Source organism: Paramisgurnus dabryanus, chromosome 9, assembly GCF_030506205.2.
Source record: "Paramisgurnus dabryanus chromosome 9, PD_genome_1.1, whole genome shotgun sequence".
NCBI classification, from domain to species: domain Eukaryota; kingdom Metazoa; phylum Chordata; class Actinopteri; order Cypriniformes; family Cobitidae; genus Paramisgurnus; species Paramisgurnus dabryanus.
In genome coordinates, this window is record NC_133345.1 from 28,730,357 (window position 1) to 28,754,390 (window position 24,034).

At 38.6% G+C, this 24,034-nt stretch overlaps 1 protein-coding gene across 6 annotated transcripts in view; it reads left to right on the top strand.

Moving 5' to 3' along the window:
• The window catches only part of srgap1a (SLIT-ROBO Rho GTPase activating protein 1a), a 104,995-nt gene that overhangs the window by 18,308 nt on the left and 62,653 nt on the right, over nucleotides 1-24,034 (top strand). For all 6 annotated transcript variants that reach the window (XM_065283480.2, XM_065283482.2, XM_065283483.2 and 3 more), the window contains exons 2-3: nucleotides 13,059-13,254; nucleotides 20,895-21,057. In XM_065283480.2, coding sequence (XP_065139552.1) covers nucleotides 13,059-13,254; nucleotides 20,895-21,057 — 359 coding nt within the window. The remainder of the gene's footprint in view (nucleotides 1-13,058; nucleotides 13,255-20,894; nucleotides 21,058-24,034) is intronic.

Below are 24,034 nucleotides of genomic sequence, written 5' to 3' on the forward strand. Positions count from 1 at the left end.
TCATTGTTGGTGATTATACAGTGTACAGGTCCGATGTCCTTTCAGTCCTCCTATTCAAATTGAATGAACTCCTGTGTGTTCATTGTAGCCAGAGAAGATCCCATCATTGACAAAAGCAACAATGGGAACAGACGTGACGTAATGCAACCACAACATAATGCATCATCAATAGTACATCTGCCAGCTCTCAGGGTAAAAAAACGATCAGTTAGTGAATGGCACTCCTTTAACCTTTCACTTCAGGTAGGGTTTAAGTAGGCAGTTGTGACCAATTTCCTGTTTAATTGAATGGTAGTTTTTAAAAACGCTGCCGCTGTTTTCTTTAATCCCATTTAAGTATCAAACCTGAAACTTTTGCCATTTCGATAGCCTGTCAATAGGGTGATGAAGTTACAACTTGTGCAAATCTTTGGCAGATTTGGACTAGTTCAGCGCTATCTTAATTTTCCCATCACACAAACTTCCAGTGCTCTTCAATTAAAGGCCCAGGCTTCACAGAGGCTACAATCTCTTACCCTGAGGGACAGAGACAGACTCTATCATTTTACCTCTAATTACGTCTTTGTTGCGGTGAATCCATCTCCCCCAAAGCCAACATACCATAACAGATATTCTAACACAACAGGCTTGGACTTGAATGCAAACGCTGGCCTTCTAAGGTTTCCCTCTTTGGACCGTTGAAAAGACCCGCACGTTCGAAGAGCTGCTTGTTGTTTTTCACAGGGCAGGGAGGCGGGAACGAGATGAGGAAATTGTAGGCACGTCTTTAAACACTGCTTGGATAATTTATTGTACAACCTCGGACGAACACTGATCTCCGCCCTGTGGCTTTTCAATTTTATTTTCATTCTGAAGTTGGTCACGATAGGGTACATCGTGTAATTTGTCTTTTTGAGACACGTGTTGTCCTTATGTTTCTAGTGGACAATAATATTAATTTTGAAGAAACCATGACAGAAAATGGACACATACTAGAAGTACTTAAGTATAGATTAGTTGAGTCTTTCAGAGTAAAACAAGAAGCCTGTTCATTACATTAAATGCAAATATAATGCACGGTTTCAGTGGGAGCTTTCAAAAAGGTTATGAAGATGGACCAGGTAAAAAATCAGCTAATAAGTGAGATTTATAACAGAAAAGGTATCCTTCTCTAAAAAAAAATATTTAAATTAATTTATTACCATGAATTTACCAGTAAATACAAAAATGTGCTGTTGACACACGCAGTGACGTTCTGTCTTTTTACCAGTAAGACATCATTCACACATCAGTATCAAAATACCTGAAAACTTTGAGAGAAAGCGTAAGTTACTTGTGACATGCAGCAAGTTCAGTGTTGTATTTGTAAACAATTGCGGGAAATCCCGCAGAAAATGTGTTAGTTAAGGTGGTAGGGTTGCGGGTGCTCGGGGCTGGGGGCGGGGCATTCAAATAGGTGGGTCTGACGCGTCATGATGAAAATGTAAATATTTTTATTTAAAACACTCAAATAAAACTTAATTTTGAAGAAACCATGACAGAAAATGGACACATACTAGATTATTAATAAATAAAATGTTTTTAACAGATACCTCTAATAGGAATTGCTGCGTTATGTAGTGAAACTAAAGGGTTAATAAACACAAACTAAAGCAGATGTTGTAGAACGTCTGGCAAACGATGATAGATGGTGCAAAAATTCCAAAAACTCATTATTTTCCACTATTAATTACATTATCTTAAAGGAGTGTAACGCCCCATTCAGACAGCCAGCGACCAGCAGTAGCAGAGCGACGCGATCTCATTCATTTAAATGGAAACCGGGCGACCGTATGGGTGTGTCCAGCGACGCAAGAAGGTTAAAAAAAGTTTAACTTTATGCAAATGTCGAGCGAATTTCGGGAGCGACTACCAATGAGAATAAAGCAGTGGAGTTCACGTCATCCTTCTCTCGTCAGTCGCCTCATTGAAAGAGACGGGCGACACACAGCGATAACGTCGCTGGCTGTGTGAACGAGGGGTAACTACTGTAGCATGTAAATAATGCACATAAATAAAGTGAGCAAGAGCGCTCAACAATTATATCTAATCAACCGGCACGTGAAACCTAGCTAGCAGGTTGCTCAAACAACAAAATCACCAGCTAACTATGCAAGAACTATAGACTAATACAGTAACAGGCTTAAAAAAAAAAAAACATAAGTCCACTTACAGTTCTCACGGACACGCGTTTTATCAACTGGCTATCCTCCAGACATGACAGACCACGTCTTTATCTAATTTCGGTTGTGTGGCGCACGTGCACTCTCGCGGTGTGAAGCGCGTCCGCGCTATTCTCCGAGATCTTTTATCAACTGGCTAGTTATCCTCCAGAGACTGACGGTCCGGACCACATCTTTTTCATTTCGGCCGTGTGGCACGCGTCTGCGCTATTCCACAAGATGCTGCCTTTTGTGCAGCGAATTTTTATATTATTATTTTTTTGGACGACCTAGTTAAGGCGGTAGGGTTTCCCAGCTTAGGCGGGCCACCCGAACTCCACCCTGATATCCACAGTCCGCATTTTGTTGTTTTCACATCTGTGGCAAATGCTGATGGTCGCGAAGTTGCTTGTGACAAAACAACATTGCATTAGGCGACTTCAAACGAAACCTGCGTCTTAAACAGCAGTACTGTTTGCACATAAGGCTTCACAGAGTGTGTGTTAAGGACGTCGGGAATCCGGCAAATAGATGGTAAGCTGTTTAAAACAACTTTGGTGAAGAAATGTGGATGTTAACTTCATGTGTGCCTGACTTTAAGCAACGTGTGTGTGGAAAGTCCGTAAACAGTGTGGGGGTAAACGCATCATTTGTATCAAAACGTTATGATTGGCCCCAAAGCTGTCAGCGCGATCTGACGTTGTTTGTTCTAAATGCCGGTAAACTCAATTTTTAGTTCACACATAGTGCGAACCATTAAGTTACTAGTAATATTACAACCTCTCTTACTGGTAAATTGGCAGTACTGATTTACCAGAAAGGTTCTGTTCATACATGACCTGTTAACAGCAATTTACCAGTAAAGACTGTATGTGTGAAAGGGACTATTGTCAGGAATGTTTGGTGAACCCAAACTGCTTTGACCCGAATACTTTTCTGGACCCCTAACAGTGAGCAGTCAGAAATGAAACTGGGCGCCCATAGGGAAATGTTAATGCTCTTCGACAGAAGAGCCCTATGTCCAGCATACAACATGACAGTCTAAACCCCCTCTGACCTGTTATTAGACCCCTCGGTCTTACCGCATGTCACCCTTAACACTGTCTTTCTGTCTAGATTACAGATCATACCCGATGTTGTGCTTTTATTGGATGTGGCTTCCTCATGTAGTGTGCTTAAAAGTCAGTGGTGAAAGACGACCTGTAATGGTACTGTTTATGGGCTTCACCTTAGTGTGGAGTCTTGAGGTGTTTTCGACTTGACACGGCACCGCAAGAACCGTCAGGCGGATGACATCAAAGTACAGCAAGAGTGATTTATAAGCAGACTCCTCCATATTTTTCGAGTCGCTCTCGTGGTACTTTCATGTCATTTGCCTGATGGTTGCTACAGCATGGCATGAAGTCGTACACACCTTTGGTTAATTACGCTATGTATGTTAAACCTCATATATAATCTGTTGAAGTATTTCTTTAGGATTGAGATTAGAAGTATTGTTTCATTATTGCCTTTTTAAAACAATTGTACCTTTTTGTACTATTTACATTGTATAAATTCATTTAAATTAGTCACCTTGTGAAATACGTAATTCCTCTGAGATCACCCTGGTTCAGCAGGTGTCTCTGTCTGAATAGATCCTTACATTTGAATGTAGAAAATTAAATTGTGTGGATGTGAGTATAGACTGAAGTAGTGCAGGTGTTCATGTTTGGGATTAAGCCGTCTCACGTGTGGTCCGTGGGGCCCCCGTTGGTTCCAGTGGGTGCCCTGTAAGCACTGAATGCGATAACTGGACAGTTTCTTGAATAGAGTCGTCACTTCAAACACGACACTGCAGGCGTTTGGACCCGCCGGTGCTTTTTTGTTGCGAATGTTAAAGTGGGATATTCAAAAGATAAATTTTTCACTCTTGACGTGAGCAGTTTGTTTGATCTCTTGTTGCGATAAGGCATCGGCCTCTGTAAACAGACTGAGTTAAACAGGTTGTGTTTGCAATGCTTATTGACCTCTTAGATCTTTCAGGAAACCCCCCCATCTAATTACAGGAGAAGATCTGTCGGTGCTTTAAATGTTTCCAAGTATTTTACTCCAAATGTGGCTCTTCAAAAGGCATGTCCTGGCAGCTACCTCAAACAGCTTGGCTACCGAACGTAGTTTTATGAGGTACCGTGTTGATACGTTATACCAGCCCACTTTTTTTTTAGATTATTCGCGATGGCATTTTCCAAACAAAAGAACAAGGCAAGTCCAACGAGCATTTGGTGTCATCTTGCAACATAGTACTATATCTTGGAAAAATGTGACTTCTTTGCAGTGTGAAACTTAAGTCTGTGTGCTTGGATTTAGTTTCTTGTGATACCCGCCATACTTACTCCCTTGAGGGCAGCTGGGTTGATCCTGGATATGACTCAGTGAATGCATGACTAGTCTTTACTATAGCCGAACACGTAATGCAAAAGTGTGTCGTCGTCTTTCCCAATCTCAGTTTTGGTATTAAAAAATCTGTCATCAGATGAAAGGTCAGGCCATGAAGCAGCCTTATTGTGTAATATGGAAATTACCATTTATTTAGACCATATTTGGTTTAGTCAAATTTTTGTCATGTTTAGTGCACATTTAATAGCACACGATTAATCACATGAGATTGTCAAGCGCATCTCGTCAGTAAATCCGGTTCCTTTATTAGTAATGAATCGTCATCAGCTGCTTTCAGATGGAGCGGCATTTACTACACAGAGCCGTAGTGTACTGACAAGAGGGGAAATATTGCATTCATAATTCAAGGCGATTCATCTGTGATTATAAGTGCGATATTTTCGCTTTTGTCAAGGAACCGGCTTAACTGATGAGATGCGCATGACAATCACAAGCGATTTATTGTGCAGCTCTAACATAATATAAGTGTTTTTTGTTGCTATTGCTGATATGTATAGGGTTCTTGATTGATACCTAACCTCATGTTCTTGTTTTATACTGTGGTGATGTCGAATTAATTGCAAATCATACAACAGCGTACATTTATCCAAAAAAATTGTAACTCCGCCCCTCTGACTTCACCGGGACAAAAGCTTATTATACTGAAACATTTGAATAAAATCTTACTATTTTTTACGAATTAGGAAGTGGTCACACTATGCTTTCCGTTCCATTTGACTTCCATTCATATGCATACGAAGATATTTTGCTGCATAGCAAAGTTCAAATCTGGTGAACTCTGACCTGTGAATTCGCGTAGAGATATCTGACCATCTACTGAAAAGCAAAGATGGACGAAGTCAGAAAAATTATATTGACCAAGCGTTCCCCGTCCATATCTGCAGTGACATCCCAAAAATATTTGCATGCTCAAAGGTGTGTATTGCCATGAGACTGTGCTGATGGTACTTCAGAAGTGTTTGGGATGTCAATTTTTTTTCTTTGTTTAAACATTGTTGACTTTAGCACTATTCGGACAGGATTAGTTTTCCAAACGACATTTGAGTTTCAAAATGTCCCCCACGACGTCTGTGATTTTATGTATCGATTCGAACAGGATTAAAATCCTCAGGCTATTCCAGAGATGGGAGTGTCTGTTTTATGCATTTGGGCGTTGCAGAATATCACGTGCTCTGGATATGCGTGTTTGTAATGTTTGATATTTTGCTTTAAATGTAAAATTATTACAGAACATGTCATTTATTAATTTAATTTTAACAAATCAAAAGAACTTATACAAATCCTACTAAAGTAGCCTGCGTATTTTAAATAACTGGCTGCTTATAAAAAACCCAAAGAAATGAAGGAATAATGATTAATAACAATTTATTATCTTTTATTAATTAACATTACCATTCCAGAGTTAAACAAAATAAGGTTAAGTTTATACTGATATTACAGTGGCCAGTCTTAACAGTGTTTAATATTCAGCTCATCTTGATTTAATTATTTTATTTCGCCGAATGGAAAAAACATCCATATCTGAATGAATGGGACCCGAGAAGTACAATTTAAGCGCGTTAGTAAGACCTTACGGCAGATCATGTTGGCCAAACACGATATTGCGGGCAAACACTGAAATTTGCATCAGGATGGGATTAAATTTCTCAGAGGATGACTGAGTTCGGCGAAAAACAGTGGGTAAATTGCTATGGAATTCTTACGGAGGTTGTCAGAGAAAAACACAGACATGGCCGATTCGGACGGGATTATAAACACAGAGGACCTCTGAGAAGCACGATTTTCTGAGAGGTCCCCCTGTAAAACTAATCCTCTCCGAATAGGGCTTTTGTTGAAATACATTTTCTACCTGGTAGAATGCAAAAATAACCCAAAACCTGTATAAGTAAATATTAGTTCAGCTTTATTACCAGTATGTAGAATTATCTATTCAAAAAAAAATCTCTGTTCATCTCATATTAAAGTTTTACGATACTTTCTAAGCTCTTTAACAGGCCTCAGTCTAAAACGTTGGTTTGGTTTCCACGAGTCTGCTATTAATACAAATGTAAAACTTGAGCGGGACACCAGTAAGCGGAAGAACTAGGTTTAAGTTCATAGGAGTTTAGGCAGTAAAGGTGTAATTTGGTCTTATTGAAGCCCTGAACAGGAAGGAACTGCTTCTCTGTAGGTCAGTAGACCACAGTCAGGCCAGACTCTGAAGGCTCATGCATTTAGACATAGACAGCCTAAGGGTCAGTCTTTCCTGTTTGTGTCTCTGTTTGTGTGTGGGCAGACCTGAAGACTGTCTCAGGAAGTGGTAATGAGCCAATTTTTGGACACAGACCTCTGAGGTTTAGACTTCCTGCTGGAGCTTAAAAGACTTGCACAACATGTGCGACCCATGTTTGAGTTGTCACCATATGAAATTGTGACTTTGGCATAAGTTTCACATTTTTCCTTGTCAATACACAAATAGATCGTCTGACATTAATATACAAGAAAATCAAATTTTCTCTGATCTTCTTTTTCGATGAAGTTATTTATTTTATTAATTACAGAGTTACAGTGTTTCATACAGAAAAGTTTAGGTCCTGTGTTGATTTTGTAGTGACTTTTGGTAGTTTCTCTAACAAGACAGCTTGTTAGAGCTAAAAAGGCCTAAATTGCTCTTTGAACTGTCAGAAGTGAGTGGACTATTCCTGATGGACTGCAGTTGGTAAAAATCAATCTGGTCGGTGCGATCACACAGCGCGTATCCGTGCCTCTGAGCCCTGGAGTAAGGCAGACTGACTGGCATCTCCGAACTGTGGATATTCCCTTGTCTACTGCCCACCTGTCTACCTTGTGTTATTTTAGTATGTATACTGCACCCATAGGTTAGTACTTTCATAAGAGAAGTAGTAATATGCTAATGGGTTAGTTGGTATATATGGTGTATATGGTGGGTAAGTAATAATGTATAGTCAGCCGCCGATGGTTATTGCAGAAATAAGCCCCTCACAGTGATCATCGGAGGGGAGGGTCTTGTATCTCACTAAAGGGTCTTATTTTATGATAACAACCATCTGCCTGTACATTATCCTGCTTATAACATGACTATTTACCTCATAAGTAAGGTAAGAACATTAAATATTGATTTGAAATATTTTATGAGCTTATTTTTGGGTCAGTGACGTTATTTTATTACATTTTTTTTTAAAAAAGAAAGGGTTAAAATTTCAAAAAAAATTGCATATTACTTGCATACATTCTCTTTTTTTGAGGACATTTGAGGGATTTTTGAAGTCTAACATTTCTGGTTTTATTTCATTTTGAAATAATATTTGTGGGATAATTGCAAAAATGTCACTGTGGTGTAACAACTGTGTCAATTGGTGTAACTAGTTTTTTTTTATGAAAATCTAAATATATTAAAAAAAATTGGAATAAAATATAATCATCTAGTTTAGTGTAATATGATTTTTTTACATACATTTTTACATAATTTATCAAAGCTTATTTAGAAAACAGAGCTGTTTTCGGTAGGGATCGATCGATATGGAATTTTTTTGTGCCGATACCGGTTGTTTTTTTTTATCAGCCTTAGCCAATGACCGATACAGGCTGCCAATTTTCTTTGGCCGATATTTGGAGCCGATACCAAATGTTACAAATCTCAATTTAAAAAGTAACATTTATTGAACTTATCAAAAACTATATTTGACAAATAGTAGAAACAGATGAGGGTGCTATGAAACCATGAACTGCGCTCTCCACAGTGACGAGGAACTATCAGCAAAGGATATTGATTTCTATTGCTTTACTACTACAAATATATAGAGATGAGAAATAAAAACCCGCTTTGTCCAGCTATGATCAGCTGTTAGGCCGAGCTTTCGATGTTGTCATGGAAAGGTTGGTTGTTTTTAGTCACATGACCTGCAATCCCTTGCAGCTTCCAGCACTCTGTCTGTAAATAATGCCGGAAAAATTATCGGCGAACATATCGGCCGATACACATAAAACTTTCAAAAACCGGCCCGATATATCGGCCGGCCTATCACTATAATTTTCAGCATATGTCAGGACAAATATTATAAAAGCGCATAAAAATTTACATTTAGAAATAACTAATAAAATGTTTTTAAATTATTTTTTTGATGATTACGCTTACATGTCATCAAGGTGGATAAAAGATTAAATTTTTCTCATTCTTTGGCGGAATTGGCGGTCACACCATTTGACATTTTCTGGTCCATTCAGTCTTGACTTTCATAAAATGCTGCAAATGTCATTTTTATTGCATAAATGTAACACAAATACACTATGTGCATTGAAATAAACCTGATGCATGCTGTTCAAACAAATTTTTGTTTTTTTAATTTTTGAATCCCTCATCTTGCCAAATCGTTTTTGTCACTGACCATTTTAACAAAAGCAGACTTCCCATGAGCAAAACGCATTTATTTTCGGTTTTCAGATAACGCAAGATTTTCAAATGTCATGAACAGGCTATTTGGTTTAACCATTTGAAAAAATGATGTCTTATACATTATTAAAAAACATTTATATTTAATTGTTTGTTTAATATTTAACCGTACCTGTCAAAATAATTTCCACCATCCGGGTTATTGCATGTTATTAGTTTTGTTATCTGTGAATAACAAACCTGCAAATGTCACGACTGGCCAATTAGAATCAAGCATTCCAACGAGCTATGTAATAAATGCTGTCACTGATCACCATTGCTTTTAAGTAAAATGTAGTGTCTTCATAAATAGTTTTAATAATTAGCATGCTGTCATTGCTTGACATCACCGGCTCCGTCATGTTAGCTACCCAAATGTAAGTATATGTCTGGAATGTGCAGTATTCCCTGTGCCGATGCGCTTGGCGGATGGCTTTTCTTAATAATTCTGTACGTGAGCACAGGTCTCCTGACAAATGCTGCTATTTTGGGTACGGCAGTTACGACTCTGCATACAGGATTCTGGTACAGTACGTCCCACATACCGTTTGGCACAGGCTGTTTTAGCGAGGACGGAAGCGCCCTCTAATAAAATGTTGAATATGTCTGTTTAATAGCTTAGAAACCTCACATTACTGACTGAAATGATGCATTTAGTAATTATGTGGTCATCTTTTGCATTTGTTTAGAGGGAGATATGTCTTTACGCAAATTTCTATCTTTCACAGTGCAATTTTTGTTGCAACAAACGAGGGTCTATCACAGATTTTAAGTCGTTTGTCTTTTCCCCGGACGTTTACTGAAGGTCATAAAATGTTCCCATTCATCTCTAAATGGAGCTTGGCAGTGTTGTTTGCTCACATACTTTCCAGCACTTTAAAGAATAGCCTTCAATCTCAGATATACTGTGTGCTCATCCCAGCCATTAGCTATCTTGGGAACCCAACTGTGCATATGGAAATATTAAAGCTAACTGTGGAGAGAGACGCCGGAGGGCTGATTAGCTTGGATTCACCTTTAGGTCTTGTTTGTGTAGTATCAGATGGCTCACAGGTGCTCGCATCCATCTCTCTGTTTGAAGTGGATCACAGAGGCTTTGATCAGACACAGTTTCACATATGCTTGAGCACACCGGCTCCATGCAGATGTTTACCATACACATGACTTCACGGGGATAGGAATGTTCTTTGTAATAGCAGAGGGTCACTTGATACTGGCGATGAGGGAAACCGAGCACACAACGTTTGGAGTTACAGTGGGAATCTCTTTGAATGACTTTGAGGTAATGGTGTGGATTATGTAAAAGATAATGTACAGTCAGGTGGTCTTTATTGCAAAATAAGCCACGTCCGAGTCCTGGTACAAAAATACTGCCACTGAAGAAGTCATTATAGCAAAATACCTGAGCTTGGAATCTAGTCAGTATTAAATTTTATATAGATAAATATTAAAAGGAAAATACTTTAAGGTGTATAATAAAAGTGCAAAAACTGTCACTGGTATGGTATCTTTTTAAGAAAGTGCTAGAGCAACCAAACGCAACAACCAGACATTTTGATGCTGGGAAACTGTTTTAATAAACTTCATACCGCAATACCACGAAATATATAATACCGTTACATCCTTATAAAATAGTATATTATGTTTCATAATTTAGGCTACGTTTACACGAAAACGATCTGAAAAGAAAACGCACAAGAGGCGTTGCGTTATCACTTTTTATTCCGCGTTTAAACTAGCATTTTATGGGGGAAATATGCATGCATATGGTGATGCAAAAGTGTGTGATATTCGATGTAGTATTTACTCCAGGGGCCGGATTCACGAAAACATTCTTAAGACAAAAAATAAGAAAGTTCTTAAGATAAAATATAAGAAGTGCGTAAGAATGTTCCTAAGTGCAATTCTCAAACATTTCTTAAGAAGTTCTCAATTTTTTTCTTAAGAATATCTTAAATTTGTGTCTTAAGAATAAAATGACAAGCTTTAAATGAGTTATACCCTGCTAATGAGGTAACAATAAATTTATCTATTAATCTTTTGACTACCTTGCGATCATTAACGCGATACAAACGAGTGATGCATTAAGACTACCACAGGATGTTATTCGCTGTTGTAACAGAGGTCAGCTAGTATTAAGGCGGTGCGTAAATATAAATCCATAATGTCCCAATCGGTCCGTCATGCGGGCCGAGCGCTCTGAATGTGCGTGCTTCACTCTCCGTGCCCAAGGCTTTCGTCTCCCGCGACCCGCGCTCACGCGTCAAGAGACGGACGCGGAGGGTCAAGCGTGCCCGCAGTTTCGGAGCCCTCGACTCACATGACGGAGCGATTACCGGTCCGCCTCCCGCTTAGAGCGACTTTAAGCTGTTAAGTAATTTCATAATGAATAGGCTATTACGGAGGAAGTTACATGTTTGCTAATATTATCACTAATACTTATTTGTGTTGTATGACATATTACTGAGTAAGCTATTAAACTTCATTATATGAGTGTTGAATTCCTCTTTAAACTAATCTATGTGAAGTAAACTGATAAAATTGCCATTTAAGACTACAAAATACAACATGTCACAGTTAAAACAATCACATAAACTTATAAAACATCTTACATTTTGAGATTTAAGATTACTGTAAGGTTATCCTAACTTTAAGATGTTATTTTAGACAGTTTATTTTTCGAGAATTGGAATTCTTCTTAAGTTTTTTCTTAAGAACATACTTAAGGGAAAAAATAAGAACTTTCTTAAGAAGCTTTTTTGAGAATACAAAATATTCTTAATTTTTTTCTTAAGCTTGAATTTAAGATAAAAATGGCAGTTAAGAAGATTTTTCTTCTTAAGAATGTTTTGTGAATCCGGCCCCAGGCGTCTAGGTGCCAATGTGGAGCACTGACACACAACAACACTGCACGCCTGCGTACAACCTTCCTTGTTCTCCTAGGTCTTGTCCAAAGCCGCCTGGTTTGCTTCCGACAAATTGGCGCATCAACAATTTGATTGCGGTAACTAATGTGCCTTCTCTGAGCAGTAATAATATTTCGTACAACTGCTGGAAAGACTTGTATATTTATCAGAGCTGCTATGGCAACTAGAAGTTCCGATGTATGGAAATATAATCTGACATGTTTGTTGTTATTTTCCTGAACTGGCGCATGCCTGTGACGTAAACTCGTACGCGACGAGAGCCACCGTGAGCAGACTTTTGCGTTGTTACCCTTAAGACGGGAACGTGCATTGTGTAACTTTCTGGGACTTTTAGCTAATCCTGATTTATTTTTGTTTGGTCTCCCTGTACCTTCATCGTCCCATACATTAACAATTATTTGCTTGTTATTTATGTTATATTGCTTACTCTTGCTTTTCTGTTTCTTTAATAAGGTTGCACTGCTGATATAGCCCGTAACATTTTTCTTTTGTTGAAATGCACCCTAATATTGTGGCCTGTCAAGGTGGACTTGTGGTTCAGATAACCCACATTATGAGAAATACATTAAACATTTTAGGTCCCTCGGGGCCGCAAGAGGAAGTCTAAACGTATATTATGGTATAGAGCTGGAGAGCTTCTGAAGTGTGCTGCAAATTTAATGAGCTCCATTCCTTATGACAAGGGGGCAATCGCACGAGGAAACCGGAGGTAATTTGGCCCAAAAATGCTTGTTAAATGAAGTGGAGTGCCTCTGTAGCTGTTCGAGTTGTACACGGAGTAGATTTAGAGAATCATTAGGTTTGTTCTGGGAGCACTTTTCATTCTGACTGTAATGAAACGCAGGGAAAAGACATAACCCGCTCCACCTGATGGTTTTGGATTACTGTCACGTTGCTGATACCGCAAATTCAAACTAACTTGAGGCAAATCCGAATGATGTATTTATACGGTAGCTATATATTGTTTTGTTTATTTCTGGGCTTCTAGGGTCACCTTTAAGCAAAGCAATGAAACGGTAAAATGTTTTTGATAGACACCCAAGGATAGCTTGTTCTGACAGACGGTGTCTAAATGTGTTTGTTCAGAGATCCGAGCCCAGCTGGTGGAGCAGCAGAAATGTCTGGAGCAGCAGACGGACATGAGGGTGCAACTTCTTCAGGACCTCCAGGACTTCTTCCGCAAGAAGTCAGAGATCGAGATGGAGTATTCACGAAACCTGGAGAAGCTTGCCGAACGCTTCATGGCCAAGACAAGGAGCACCAAGGACCACCAGCAATATAAGTAAGTGTGTTGTATGAGCTTTTGTTTGCTTACATGTTTGTCACCGGCTGTCTGGATTGTGCAGATTGTTCGTAGTTTGACCTGCCTTGGGTTCTGGAACCTGTTTAACCTACTTACCTGCATTACCCAAATTAAAAGTATTATTATGATGAAACATTCTTAATTCTTTTCATTATTTGTGCAATATGCCACTATGAACCATCATCATTGACAGAATGTTTTATTCAGAAGTTGTATTTTTAAAGAGACACTCCACTCTTTTAAAAAAATAGGCTCTTTTTCCGGCTTCCTTAAAGTTAAACATTTGATTTTTGCCGTTTTGGAATCCATTCAGCCGATTTTTCGGGTTTGGCGCTACCACTTTTGGCATAGCTTAGCACAATCCATTGAATCTGATTAGACCATTAGCATCGCACTCAAAAATGAACAAAGAGTTTCAATATTTTTCCTATTTAAAACTTGACTCTTCTGTAGTTACATCGTGTATCAAAACGACGGTAAAAATAAAAGTTGCGCTTTTCTAGGCAGATATGGCTTGGAACTATACTTTCATTCTGGCGTAATAATCAATGACGTTGCTGCCGTACCATGGCTGCAGCAGGGGCAATGATATATCGCAGCGCCCGAAAATGGTCCACTTGGTTACTTTCCATAGCAGGGGACTATTTTCGGGCACTGCGTAATATCATTGCGCCTGCTGCAGCCATGTTCTTGTAAAAATCTAATTTTTAACTTTAGGGGAGCTGGAAAATGAGCCTATTTTTTTTTTTTAAAGTGGAGTGTCCCTTTAACAAAATTATTAAGCAAAAAAAGCATGACTATTTTCCATATTATACCATGGGGGCCGTTGAATTCTTTATTCTGATTGGTTGAGAAATGTTACACAGGTATGCATTATTTTGATAAACGCACACCAGACCTGTCCAATGTCTGTGGTAACTTTGGTATAACTGGATGTGGATTAATTGACTCCGGTCCTTTGAATTATTTGAAAATAATGCACACCCGCGGTGTAACCATTTCTTGGGTGTGCATTATTTTGGAAAAATGTAAAGGCCCATCGTCAGTTATTCTTTACTTAAAGCGTAACTAAACCCCTGGTCAGAGCCTGACTCCACCCACTGCAATATTTGAAAAATGCAAGAAAAGTGGGCAGATCCCAACGGAGATAGAGGGGACGAACTAAGTGTGTGGTGAGATCGTAACAAGGGCGTGGTGAGCTTGAACCTGCTTACGTCACGAGTCATTTTTTGGACCCAACATCCAATAGGAAAATTCAAATGCAGTAGCCACCGTTCAACCTGAAGAGGGCAGCACTCAGACGTTTTTACACCATATATTGTAGTATTGAAACACTTTATATCCAAATGTCAAAAAACTTACTAAAATCAATGAACAGCACTAATAAAGGCTCATTCTTACAGATCATTAACTAAAAAAAGTTGGTTTAGGGTTTAGTTACTCTTTAATAAAAGACTTATTTGATGCACTATATATGACCTATATCTACATATCTTTAATTTTACAGCTTTGATGGTTATGGTTATGTTTTACTTGGAAAAAAATGTGTGTCATGCCTAAAAATATATTTCTTAGTTGTTTTAAGTTCTGTAATGACTACAATGCATGACTTTTAAATTTCAGTTTAATTTGAATAATTGTCTTTTCGACTGATTTATTTTCAGTGTCTTGCAATGTTGAGACAATAAAATATGTTAACACATAATGAAGGCTAAACATGATCTCATTATTCCAATGAAATTGCTTGCTAGAAAATATTGGTACAAAAACTGCTGGTGCAACATGAAATATAGAGTGAGTTTGCCTTTCACTTCTTTAAATAGACCAAATGCAGCTTAAGAGCCCCAAATGAGTCCTGCAGCTGTGTGTAACAACTAATGGCAGTGGAGAAGCTCTTGTGGTTGATCTCATCTGTCAGCTAGTGATCTACTTCACTTACTAACACTAGTACTGTTAAGCAAGATGCCAAACTCTGCATAACGTAAGGCTTGAATGTGAACAGATGCACAAACGCAAAAGGAAAAGGTTTATTGAGCTTCTTGATGATGCAAGAAAGATTTAATAATATATGTGCCGCTGTGAAGTTGGGCAGCCATTTGTTTTTTTTTAAACCAGCTGTGTTTGGTGGATGATGTAGCATCAAAATTGTGCGCCGGTTGGACTATAATTACTGGGGATATCCACATCCCAGAGTGTCTCAGAAAACTTTGTCAAGCTTTCATAGTGGAGACATTTTAGTCTCTCGGTTAAACTTGGAAAGGATCTTCTGTAACCACAAGACTTTGGTAGAAATCGTGGTCTTTGCATTCTATTCCAGTTTGTTCCATAGTTCGGAGGTCTGGCCTGATTTCTGACCGATGGCGTCAAGACGAGGTGAGCCGAGCCATGGCAGAGCGTTGTGCGCTGTACCACTTTGTTGAAGTTGGCAGGATGTACGTGGTCAGCAGAATTCTGAGAGGAAAGATTAAGCGACTGTGTGTCAAGAAACGCAGTGTTTGCTCTACCTGTGGGATTATAGCCACAGTTCATAGCAGAAAGCTGAATCAATCTCCTAAACGGCAATAGAAATCTCTCTGGTGATTCCCAGAGTAAAGTGTGATGGATTGAGACTGGAGATACGATACCAGAGTGATGTGATTATATCACTGCTTTGGAGTCTGTGTTGTCTGGTTTTAGGCCACTAAATGCAGGATTTTGGCTGGGGACAATATTAATCATTAATATTGGCCATTAAAGGGACCAGAGAATTAAAATCATTTTTTTCCCCTCATGCCATCCCAGATATATTTTACTTTCTTTCTGTAGCCTAACACAAACAAATATTTGATATTAAAATGCTGTAATGTTACAGTAAGTTTTTTAAATGCTGTAGCTCCAAAAAATTCACGTTTTTAAATTTCCTTTGGTGTGTAAGTTTCAATTAGTACATGTTAACAATATGCAAAAGGTACAAACCCCAAAGTAAATGATGATGCGAGTTATCGTCTCCAACGTAAATTTCTTTTCTTGGACTACAACAAACACACGGATTGCATGCAACAGTTTACTTCCTGGGATTGGTGATGCCGACATTATCATAATTCCTCCCGCTTCAGATTTACAGCATGTAAGTTAACTCCTGTTAGCAACCAAATCTTTTAAACATGGTAAGAAGCGTCACATTTCCTGCTGACGTCAGAGGTATTCAGACCAATTACAATGTACAGATTAGCTGGCCAATCAGGGACACAGAGCTTTTCAAATCCTTGCGTTTCAGGAAGAGAGCGAAATCTGGAGCTACAAAAATGTACGGTATGTGTAAAATAATGTGTTTTTTAACCATAAACACGTTGTATTATACCAAATACACAAAATAATGTTGCTTTTTAGCAATGAAATAGGTGCTCTTTAATTACTCATTCGTTATGCAAGTTATAATGTATAAAACCATTAGATAAATGACTAAATGCCCACTATTTTCAGTAGATAACACAAATAAAAATCAATTGTTTTTGCAATGCGCTACATGGTTTAGTTGGTAGGAGTGTTACTTTAAAGCTCACATAACACACGCTGTTTTTGCATTTTTTGATGTTAATCTGGAGTACCTATAGAGTAGTATTACATCCTTTATATCTCAGAAGAGTCTTTGGTTTAATCAGATTTATAATATAAATATTAACTTTACCGAATCTTTCCGATAACGTACGAATAAATGAAGAAGGAGGAGTTACTACCGCAGGAGAAGCGAATACGGGTCATGCAACACTATACAACACTTATAATTTATGATTCACTACATGTTCATGTCATTTATATAATATGCACGCGCCTATTTCCAACATAAGACAGAAGTCTTACTTACCGCATGCAGCTCATGACTCGGTTGGGAAAATCCAGCGCATCAAACACACAATCAAAACTCTGCTGCTACCCCGGATAATAAACTATATCCATTGTTTCCATAAGGCTGGCTTTCTTCTCCTTACATCCAAAAACACACTTCTTCTTTCGTGCCATTGTTGAGTTTTGAAATGAAACAAAGCTGTGTCGCGTGATATGATGTTTGCATATATACTTTGATATGAAGTTCTAGCGTCTCCTGCTGATTGACAGGTGGGCGGGGTTTTCCTTGGGAAGTGCCCATATAAAGAAGTGATATGTATAGAAACCCCTGAAACGTCAGCTGGACCTGTAATCGAAAAAACCTTTACCAAACTTGTACGAATCCTGGTGAAGTGCATTCGGCACAGAAATACTCTGTAAAACGCCCAACTGCTTTTTTGACACTTTGCCTACGTTTAGCATGAGGAAACAACTCTATAACTGTGTTAATAAGTCAGAATGCTTGAAATACCATTGAACCACCCCTTTAATAAAGTTTATTGTGTTATATACTATAGAAATGCATTTAAAATAGGTCAAATGGTGTTTGGTTGATATAATATACAACACTTTGCACTTTAGTCACGGTTTTGTGACTTGTGTAGCTATATTGAGTAGTGGTCAACTAGTTTTATGGTTGAACCGAATACAGATATCTTAAAAGCAGGGTTGCTGCAACATCTGAGCATTTCTCCAATAGGTTCTGTCCGCACACGCCCTTAATAGCCCACCAAACCGGCAGTATTTTTGTGAGCTGGGTGGTTAGCCTTTCTCCCAGAGGACACTGTCGTCGTGCCGACGCGGTGGCTGGTGCCAAGTATAGTGCACATGTTTATTGACCTAACAAGCATTGCACACTATTTGCCCAGGGAGGGATGCTGGACTCAGGATGTAACGATTACAGCAATATTACACCAGCACGAGTAAGTTATTATAGCTTGTATAGGTAATATGCTTTATACCCATCAGAGTTTGAATCTGGGGTTACCATCTTAGATCATTTCCCAAATCTTTTTTCTTGAAATATACAATATAATACAAAAGTCTTTGGCCACCACCAGCTCAATCTGTATTTTCTGGTTGTATTTTAATAAAGAGAAGAGAAGAGAGTAATACACACATGGTGCTTTTTCATTGCATAGTACCCTACGGGTCGGCTCAATTTTGGGGGCTTTTCCACAGGGTACAGTAGGTAGTATCCAATATTTTTTTTAGTACAACCTCGGTTGGGTTTCCAAGCTGTTGAGCTGATGCTATGACGTGACTTGAAAACACTGTAGATCACTGATTGGTCTGACAGAATCGTGACAAGCGTCATGGTAAACCCAAGATTAGATTTACCCTCGTGCCTGCGCTGTCTTGAGGAAACCTATTGTCATCTGTGCTTTGTTGTAAGTCTCTAAACTCCCTTTTAGCGGTAAAAAACATCAACGGGTTAAGAATCAGGAACACCATACCAGTGTTTTTCAGGCTTGCGGTTTGTGGCGGCACATTCGCGCCGCGAATGCCCACATGCACAGCATTTTTGCAACTTAAATGGGGCTCCGCGCAGCGTGAAGACTAACACCACCGTTGTTTGTACAAAAGCTGTCATGGCTCCTAAAATCAGTGAGCTCTCATCTGCTAAATGTTTACATAATGCTGTTTCTCCAACTACAGTGTTTCTTTAGTTATCGCACTGCTTGTAGTTTATCACAGCATTTGTATCACTGTTGACCTGCTTGTGTGGGAATCTTCATCTCATGCGGTTGTTTGTGTAATCCTTTTTATTTGTTTAGGACTCATTTATTTGTATAATCGACACCATTATAAAGACATTGCACTTGGGAGGAGGCACACTGATGAAACATGCTATCAATAAAATGAGTTTGTAATGGCTTAAAGTGGCATAAGAATCATTTACACCATCATGATTAAATTAAAGCAATCCTTTATCATAGCGTTTCTCACACATTGTTTCTTGATTCTTCTAGTGAATTTGATCTTATTGTGGTTTTCAATGCATCTTCTCAATTCCTGCTATCTTTACTCTCTGGGGTAAATACTGGACTGTGTCCAGTATTGCACCTGTTGTGACCGTTATAAGTGTACCTCAGTGCATAAACTTCACCCTGTCCTGTGGATTTGTAATCGAAGCTCTGTACAATGATTCAAGGAGCACCAAGATGTGAGCTGTGCATTGTAGCGTAGTGATGATGTGGGCTTCTTTTGGAGACCAGTTATTTAATACTATGTCATCATTACCATTGGTTTACTGCTTCCTTGAATGGTGCATCTGCAGATCTGTTACTGGCTGCTTTTAAACCAGTCCTGACTAGTCACATTGTTAATAAACCCATGCCTTTTAATTTACCAGGGTGACGACTTCCTCTTCGGTTATTATAATATTTTCTTCCAGATTTGCTTATAGTAGATTTGGAGCCTGTTTATACTGTAAATTACCATTACACCCCATCCCCAAAAATGGTGTGTCAGTTCTTGCACTGTCCATGGACTTCCTGCATTGACCTGCACAAGGACATCATGCCCCATTTCCTTTTACACTTCCTGGTCTATTACCTCTGCCCCCGGTCTTTTTTCCTGTCACCTTCATTTTTATTAGGAAGTTAAAGTCTCTGAAGTGCTTTACTATTTCAGCACTGTATCACATCACTCATTTTTTTACTCAAGTATTTTAAAAACGTGCCATTTTTTAGACTGTGCATCAGTGACCACTTAACACAAGGTGTTGTGACCTTAATATCTCTTATGAAAAATAACAATGGTTTATTGTGGTAAAAGTGTAGTAACCATGTTTTTGGTCTATTGAATACAATATTACCACTGATGCAGTTTTTAAGGAATTGCCTCACTTTTATTCCAGGGTGTCAAGGTTTGGCTGGTCAGCATTGTCCAGTTTGCTTCTCCCATTATTCTCTGTTCACTTCCATTTAAAAATATTTGCATATTGTGCCAAAATTCAATTTGATGCGTTTCACATGAGACGAATAGGAACGCTAACAGATAGCTTTCTCCAGATATTGTTAGACACTCTTGGTTTATTCATGTATTTCAGCACTGGGGATGAAAAAGCTATTTTTTGCTGCTTCATGAATCCAAATCACGTGTACGCTTCAGCTTCCCGATGTCTAGCTTGACTCTTAACGTACTGCACACAACACACTTCACGCTGAAGAACAGAGTGCATTCTCAAGGGAGCGAGGCAGTCTCATGAAAGGGTTTTACAGTAATTACAGACTCACAGAAAATGCACCCATAATTCTCTCTGCAATCTGAATCTCCCTCCTGCAACCTGGCGTTCGTATTGCGAACGTGCATCTCTGGGCTTTTAGCTCAATTAGATTATCCATTTGATCCAGTCTGGCATAGAGGACTTGATCTGTCAACCCTGGCTTTCAAAACATGTCGGTAATTCCAAGCAATGTCTGATTTCTTAGTAGTTCATGGTGCTAGCAATGCCAAGGTCTTGGGTTCGACTCCCACAAACACTGATAAAATGTACAAGTAATTTGCTTTGGGTAAAATTGTCTGTATGAATGTAAATGTAAAAAGCAAGTGGACTTCTTACAGTTGTCATGTAGATATTTCCAGTTTTTGTGTCTTTTTTTAGGGCCGAAAGTAAAAGTAAAGTTTTCTTTTCTTTCTTTTCTTTGTTGGTCTGTCTGTGGTCATGAGCTAAATATACAAATAGATCTGACAGCTCTTGGCAAACCTTAGATTGTTATGATCAGTGTCTGTCTCTCTTTTATATGCAGGAAAGACCAGAATTTATTATCTCCAGTGAACTGCTGGTACCTGCTGTTGAACCAGGTTCGAAGGGAGAGCAAAGATCACGCCACGCTGAGTGACATTTATCTCAACAATGTCATCATGCGCTTCATGCAGATCAGTGAAGACTCCACACGCCTCCTGAAAAAGGTCAGAAATGTTTTCATTTCTCATAAAACCACTGCCAAGAGTCTACATTTATTCTACAATGTACAGATGGTCTTTGGTTACATAATGGCAAAAGCTTTTCAAGTGTTTCTAGTGTTTTCTTTTCTTTTTTACTTATTCCTCTTTATGTTAAAGGAGACATTTCACTTTTTAAAGATTCACTTTTTTAAATCTTTAGTGTCCCCAGAGTACTTATGTAAAGTTTTAGCTCAAAATACCATATAGATAATTTATTATAGCATGATAAAGTTGCCACTTTGTAGGAGTGAGCAAAAATTTGCCATTTTTGGGTGTGTCTTTTTAAATGCAAATGAGTTGATCTCTGCACTAAATAGCAGTGCTGTGGTTGGATAGTGCAGATTAAGGCGGCTTTTCACACGAGGGGCCACATTTCAATGACCCATTTTTTTATATGCTTGCAGGGAATGGTTTACCAAAACTAAATTACTGTGTTTTTCCTTTTACACATTTTCTAGGATGATAAGCGCTGGGGACCCAGTTATAGCAATTAAACACGGAAAAGGGCAGATTTTCATGATATGTCCCCTTTAAAGTTATTTAGGTAACACTACAAAACACTTTACCACGGCACTGCCATTTAGTGCAGAGATCAGCTCATTTGCATTTAAAAGGACACGCCCAAAACGGCACATTTTTGCTCACACCTAAAGTAGCTATAATGCTACAACAAATGATCTAAATGGTTTTTTGAGCTGAAACTTCACATACGTACTCTGGAGACACCAAAGATTTATTTTACATCTTAAAAAAGTCTTGTGAAATGTCAAACAATTGTATCTGTTATCATTAGTTCATGCACATTCGGCTAACATGAAAAAGCTGTTATGGTACAATAACTAACATTTTAAGAATGATTAAAAAAACTAGTTGTAGCTAGTACAATGCTAACCAATGAAGCTTCATTATAAAGTGTTAACGTTATTTTAAAGGGGACAGAGAATGAAAAACCATTTTTACCTTTTCTTTGTTGAATAATGGTAGTCTACCCGCATTTACAAATATGCAAAAAGTGCTAGACATGCTAAACATCTCAGTCTCATAGAAATTCCTCTTTTAGAAATTGTCAGCCAGAAAACGGCCCAATCTGAAAAACTGATGCTTATGACATCACAGGGATCTAACTGCCCCTCCACTTTAAAATAATTGGCTACATTTTTTGAGTGGCAGCAAAGTCAGCCAATCAGTAATGAGATTGCAAGTTAAGCCAGTAGGGGGAGCCAAATAAGTGTCAAACCACTTGTTTAAAATCCCCCACCCTAATAGAGCTATCTGAGAGAGGTTTTTAGGAAGCTTCTTAGGCATTACAGACCCAAACAACATTTTTTTTGTCTACATGTCACATCACAGAATAAGGATAAATACTCCGTTCAATCATTCTATGTCACCTTTAATATTTATAAAAATATAATACTTTATATTAGTTTTCTCTATAGAAAGCATGAGTAACAGGCAAACACACTGTAAGAAATAAAAAAAATGCTCTCTTCTTATTCAAAGCATACCTGTCTGCTGTTAGTTCTTGTTAAAGTCAGATGTGTAGGGCCCTATAATTTCCGCAATCACGGAATTGCGGAATTGGCAAATAAACACGGAATCTAGTATTAACGCAGAATTTCGCGGAATTTTACATATTTTGAATAAAATTATGTTTTTGTGTGGGAGAAGAACATATGTCTGGGGAAAATGCAGACCGGGGGAAGTAAATCTGGGCGACACACCCCCTCCCGTCGTTTCAGACCCCCTCCAAAACACCGAAACCATGGTGAAGCGTCTCTCCACGACTCTGCTTTCGTCAGCGAAAAAATTAAGAAATTCGACGCTAAGCACTTAGTTCCGAGCAGTTCTCACATGACTTTTATTTGACCGGAGAACTGTTATTATGTAAGTTTTGTCAACACTGCACATCTCTCACATGCACACGCTCTCGCATCTGTCCGAAGTCCGAACACAAATCCTCATGTATTTGTTCAGTGTTATGCATTTCAAGCGAGCTGAGGCAAACTAACTATCCCTCGCATTTAAAATATGATCATCTGCACCACTGCTTTGACACCTTGTTTTAGCCTTCTGCAACAACACTAAACAATGCATTGAATTGAATTGAATTTAATTGAATTGAGGTGTGTGTGTGTGTGTGTGTGTGTGTGTGTGTGTGTGTGTACCTGGTAATTATCACGTTGTGGGGACCAATTGTCCCCACAAAGATAGGAATACCAGTGTTTTTGTGACCTTGTGGGGACATTTTGATGTCCCCATGAGGAAACAAGCTTATAAATCAAACAAGATGATGTTTATTGAAAATCTAAGGTACAAGAAAGGTTTTTGTGATGGTTGGGGTTAGGGAATGGGGCAGGTAAGGGAAATAGAATATACAGTTTGTATGGTATAAAATGCATTACGTCTATGGAATGTCCCCACAAAACATGGAAACCAGAGTGTGTGTGTGTGTGTGTGTGTGTGTGTGTGTGTGTGTGTGTGTGTGTGTGTGTGTGTGTGTGTGTGCGCGCGCGTGTGTGTGTGTGTGCGCGTGTGTAAATGCCTGTTTTAAGTAATTGTGTTATCCAGTTTTCCCCAAATCATTTACATTTTAATAATTGACATTAAAGGCACACTCTTTTTATGACAAAAATAACAGTAATGGGTAAAAAAACATAATTGCCAAAAATGTAAACCGATAAAACGGAATTTGCAAAAATTTAAACGGAGAAAAACGGAATTTGGGAAAAAATTAAACGGAATTTGGAAAAAAAAACGGATTTTATAGGGCCCTAGATGTGTTGTATGTCATGTTTTTACATGATTTATGATGTGGGTCTGACCATACAGGACATTCGCTTCTGGTCTGCGGTTCTCTACTGTACAGTTTCTAAAGCCTGGGTTCTAATCAAGGTCTCTTGCCTTTTATTTGATGTGCATGGTCCCGTGACCAGAACTATGT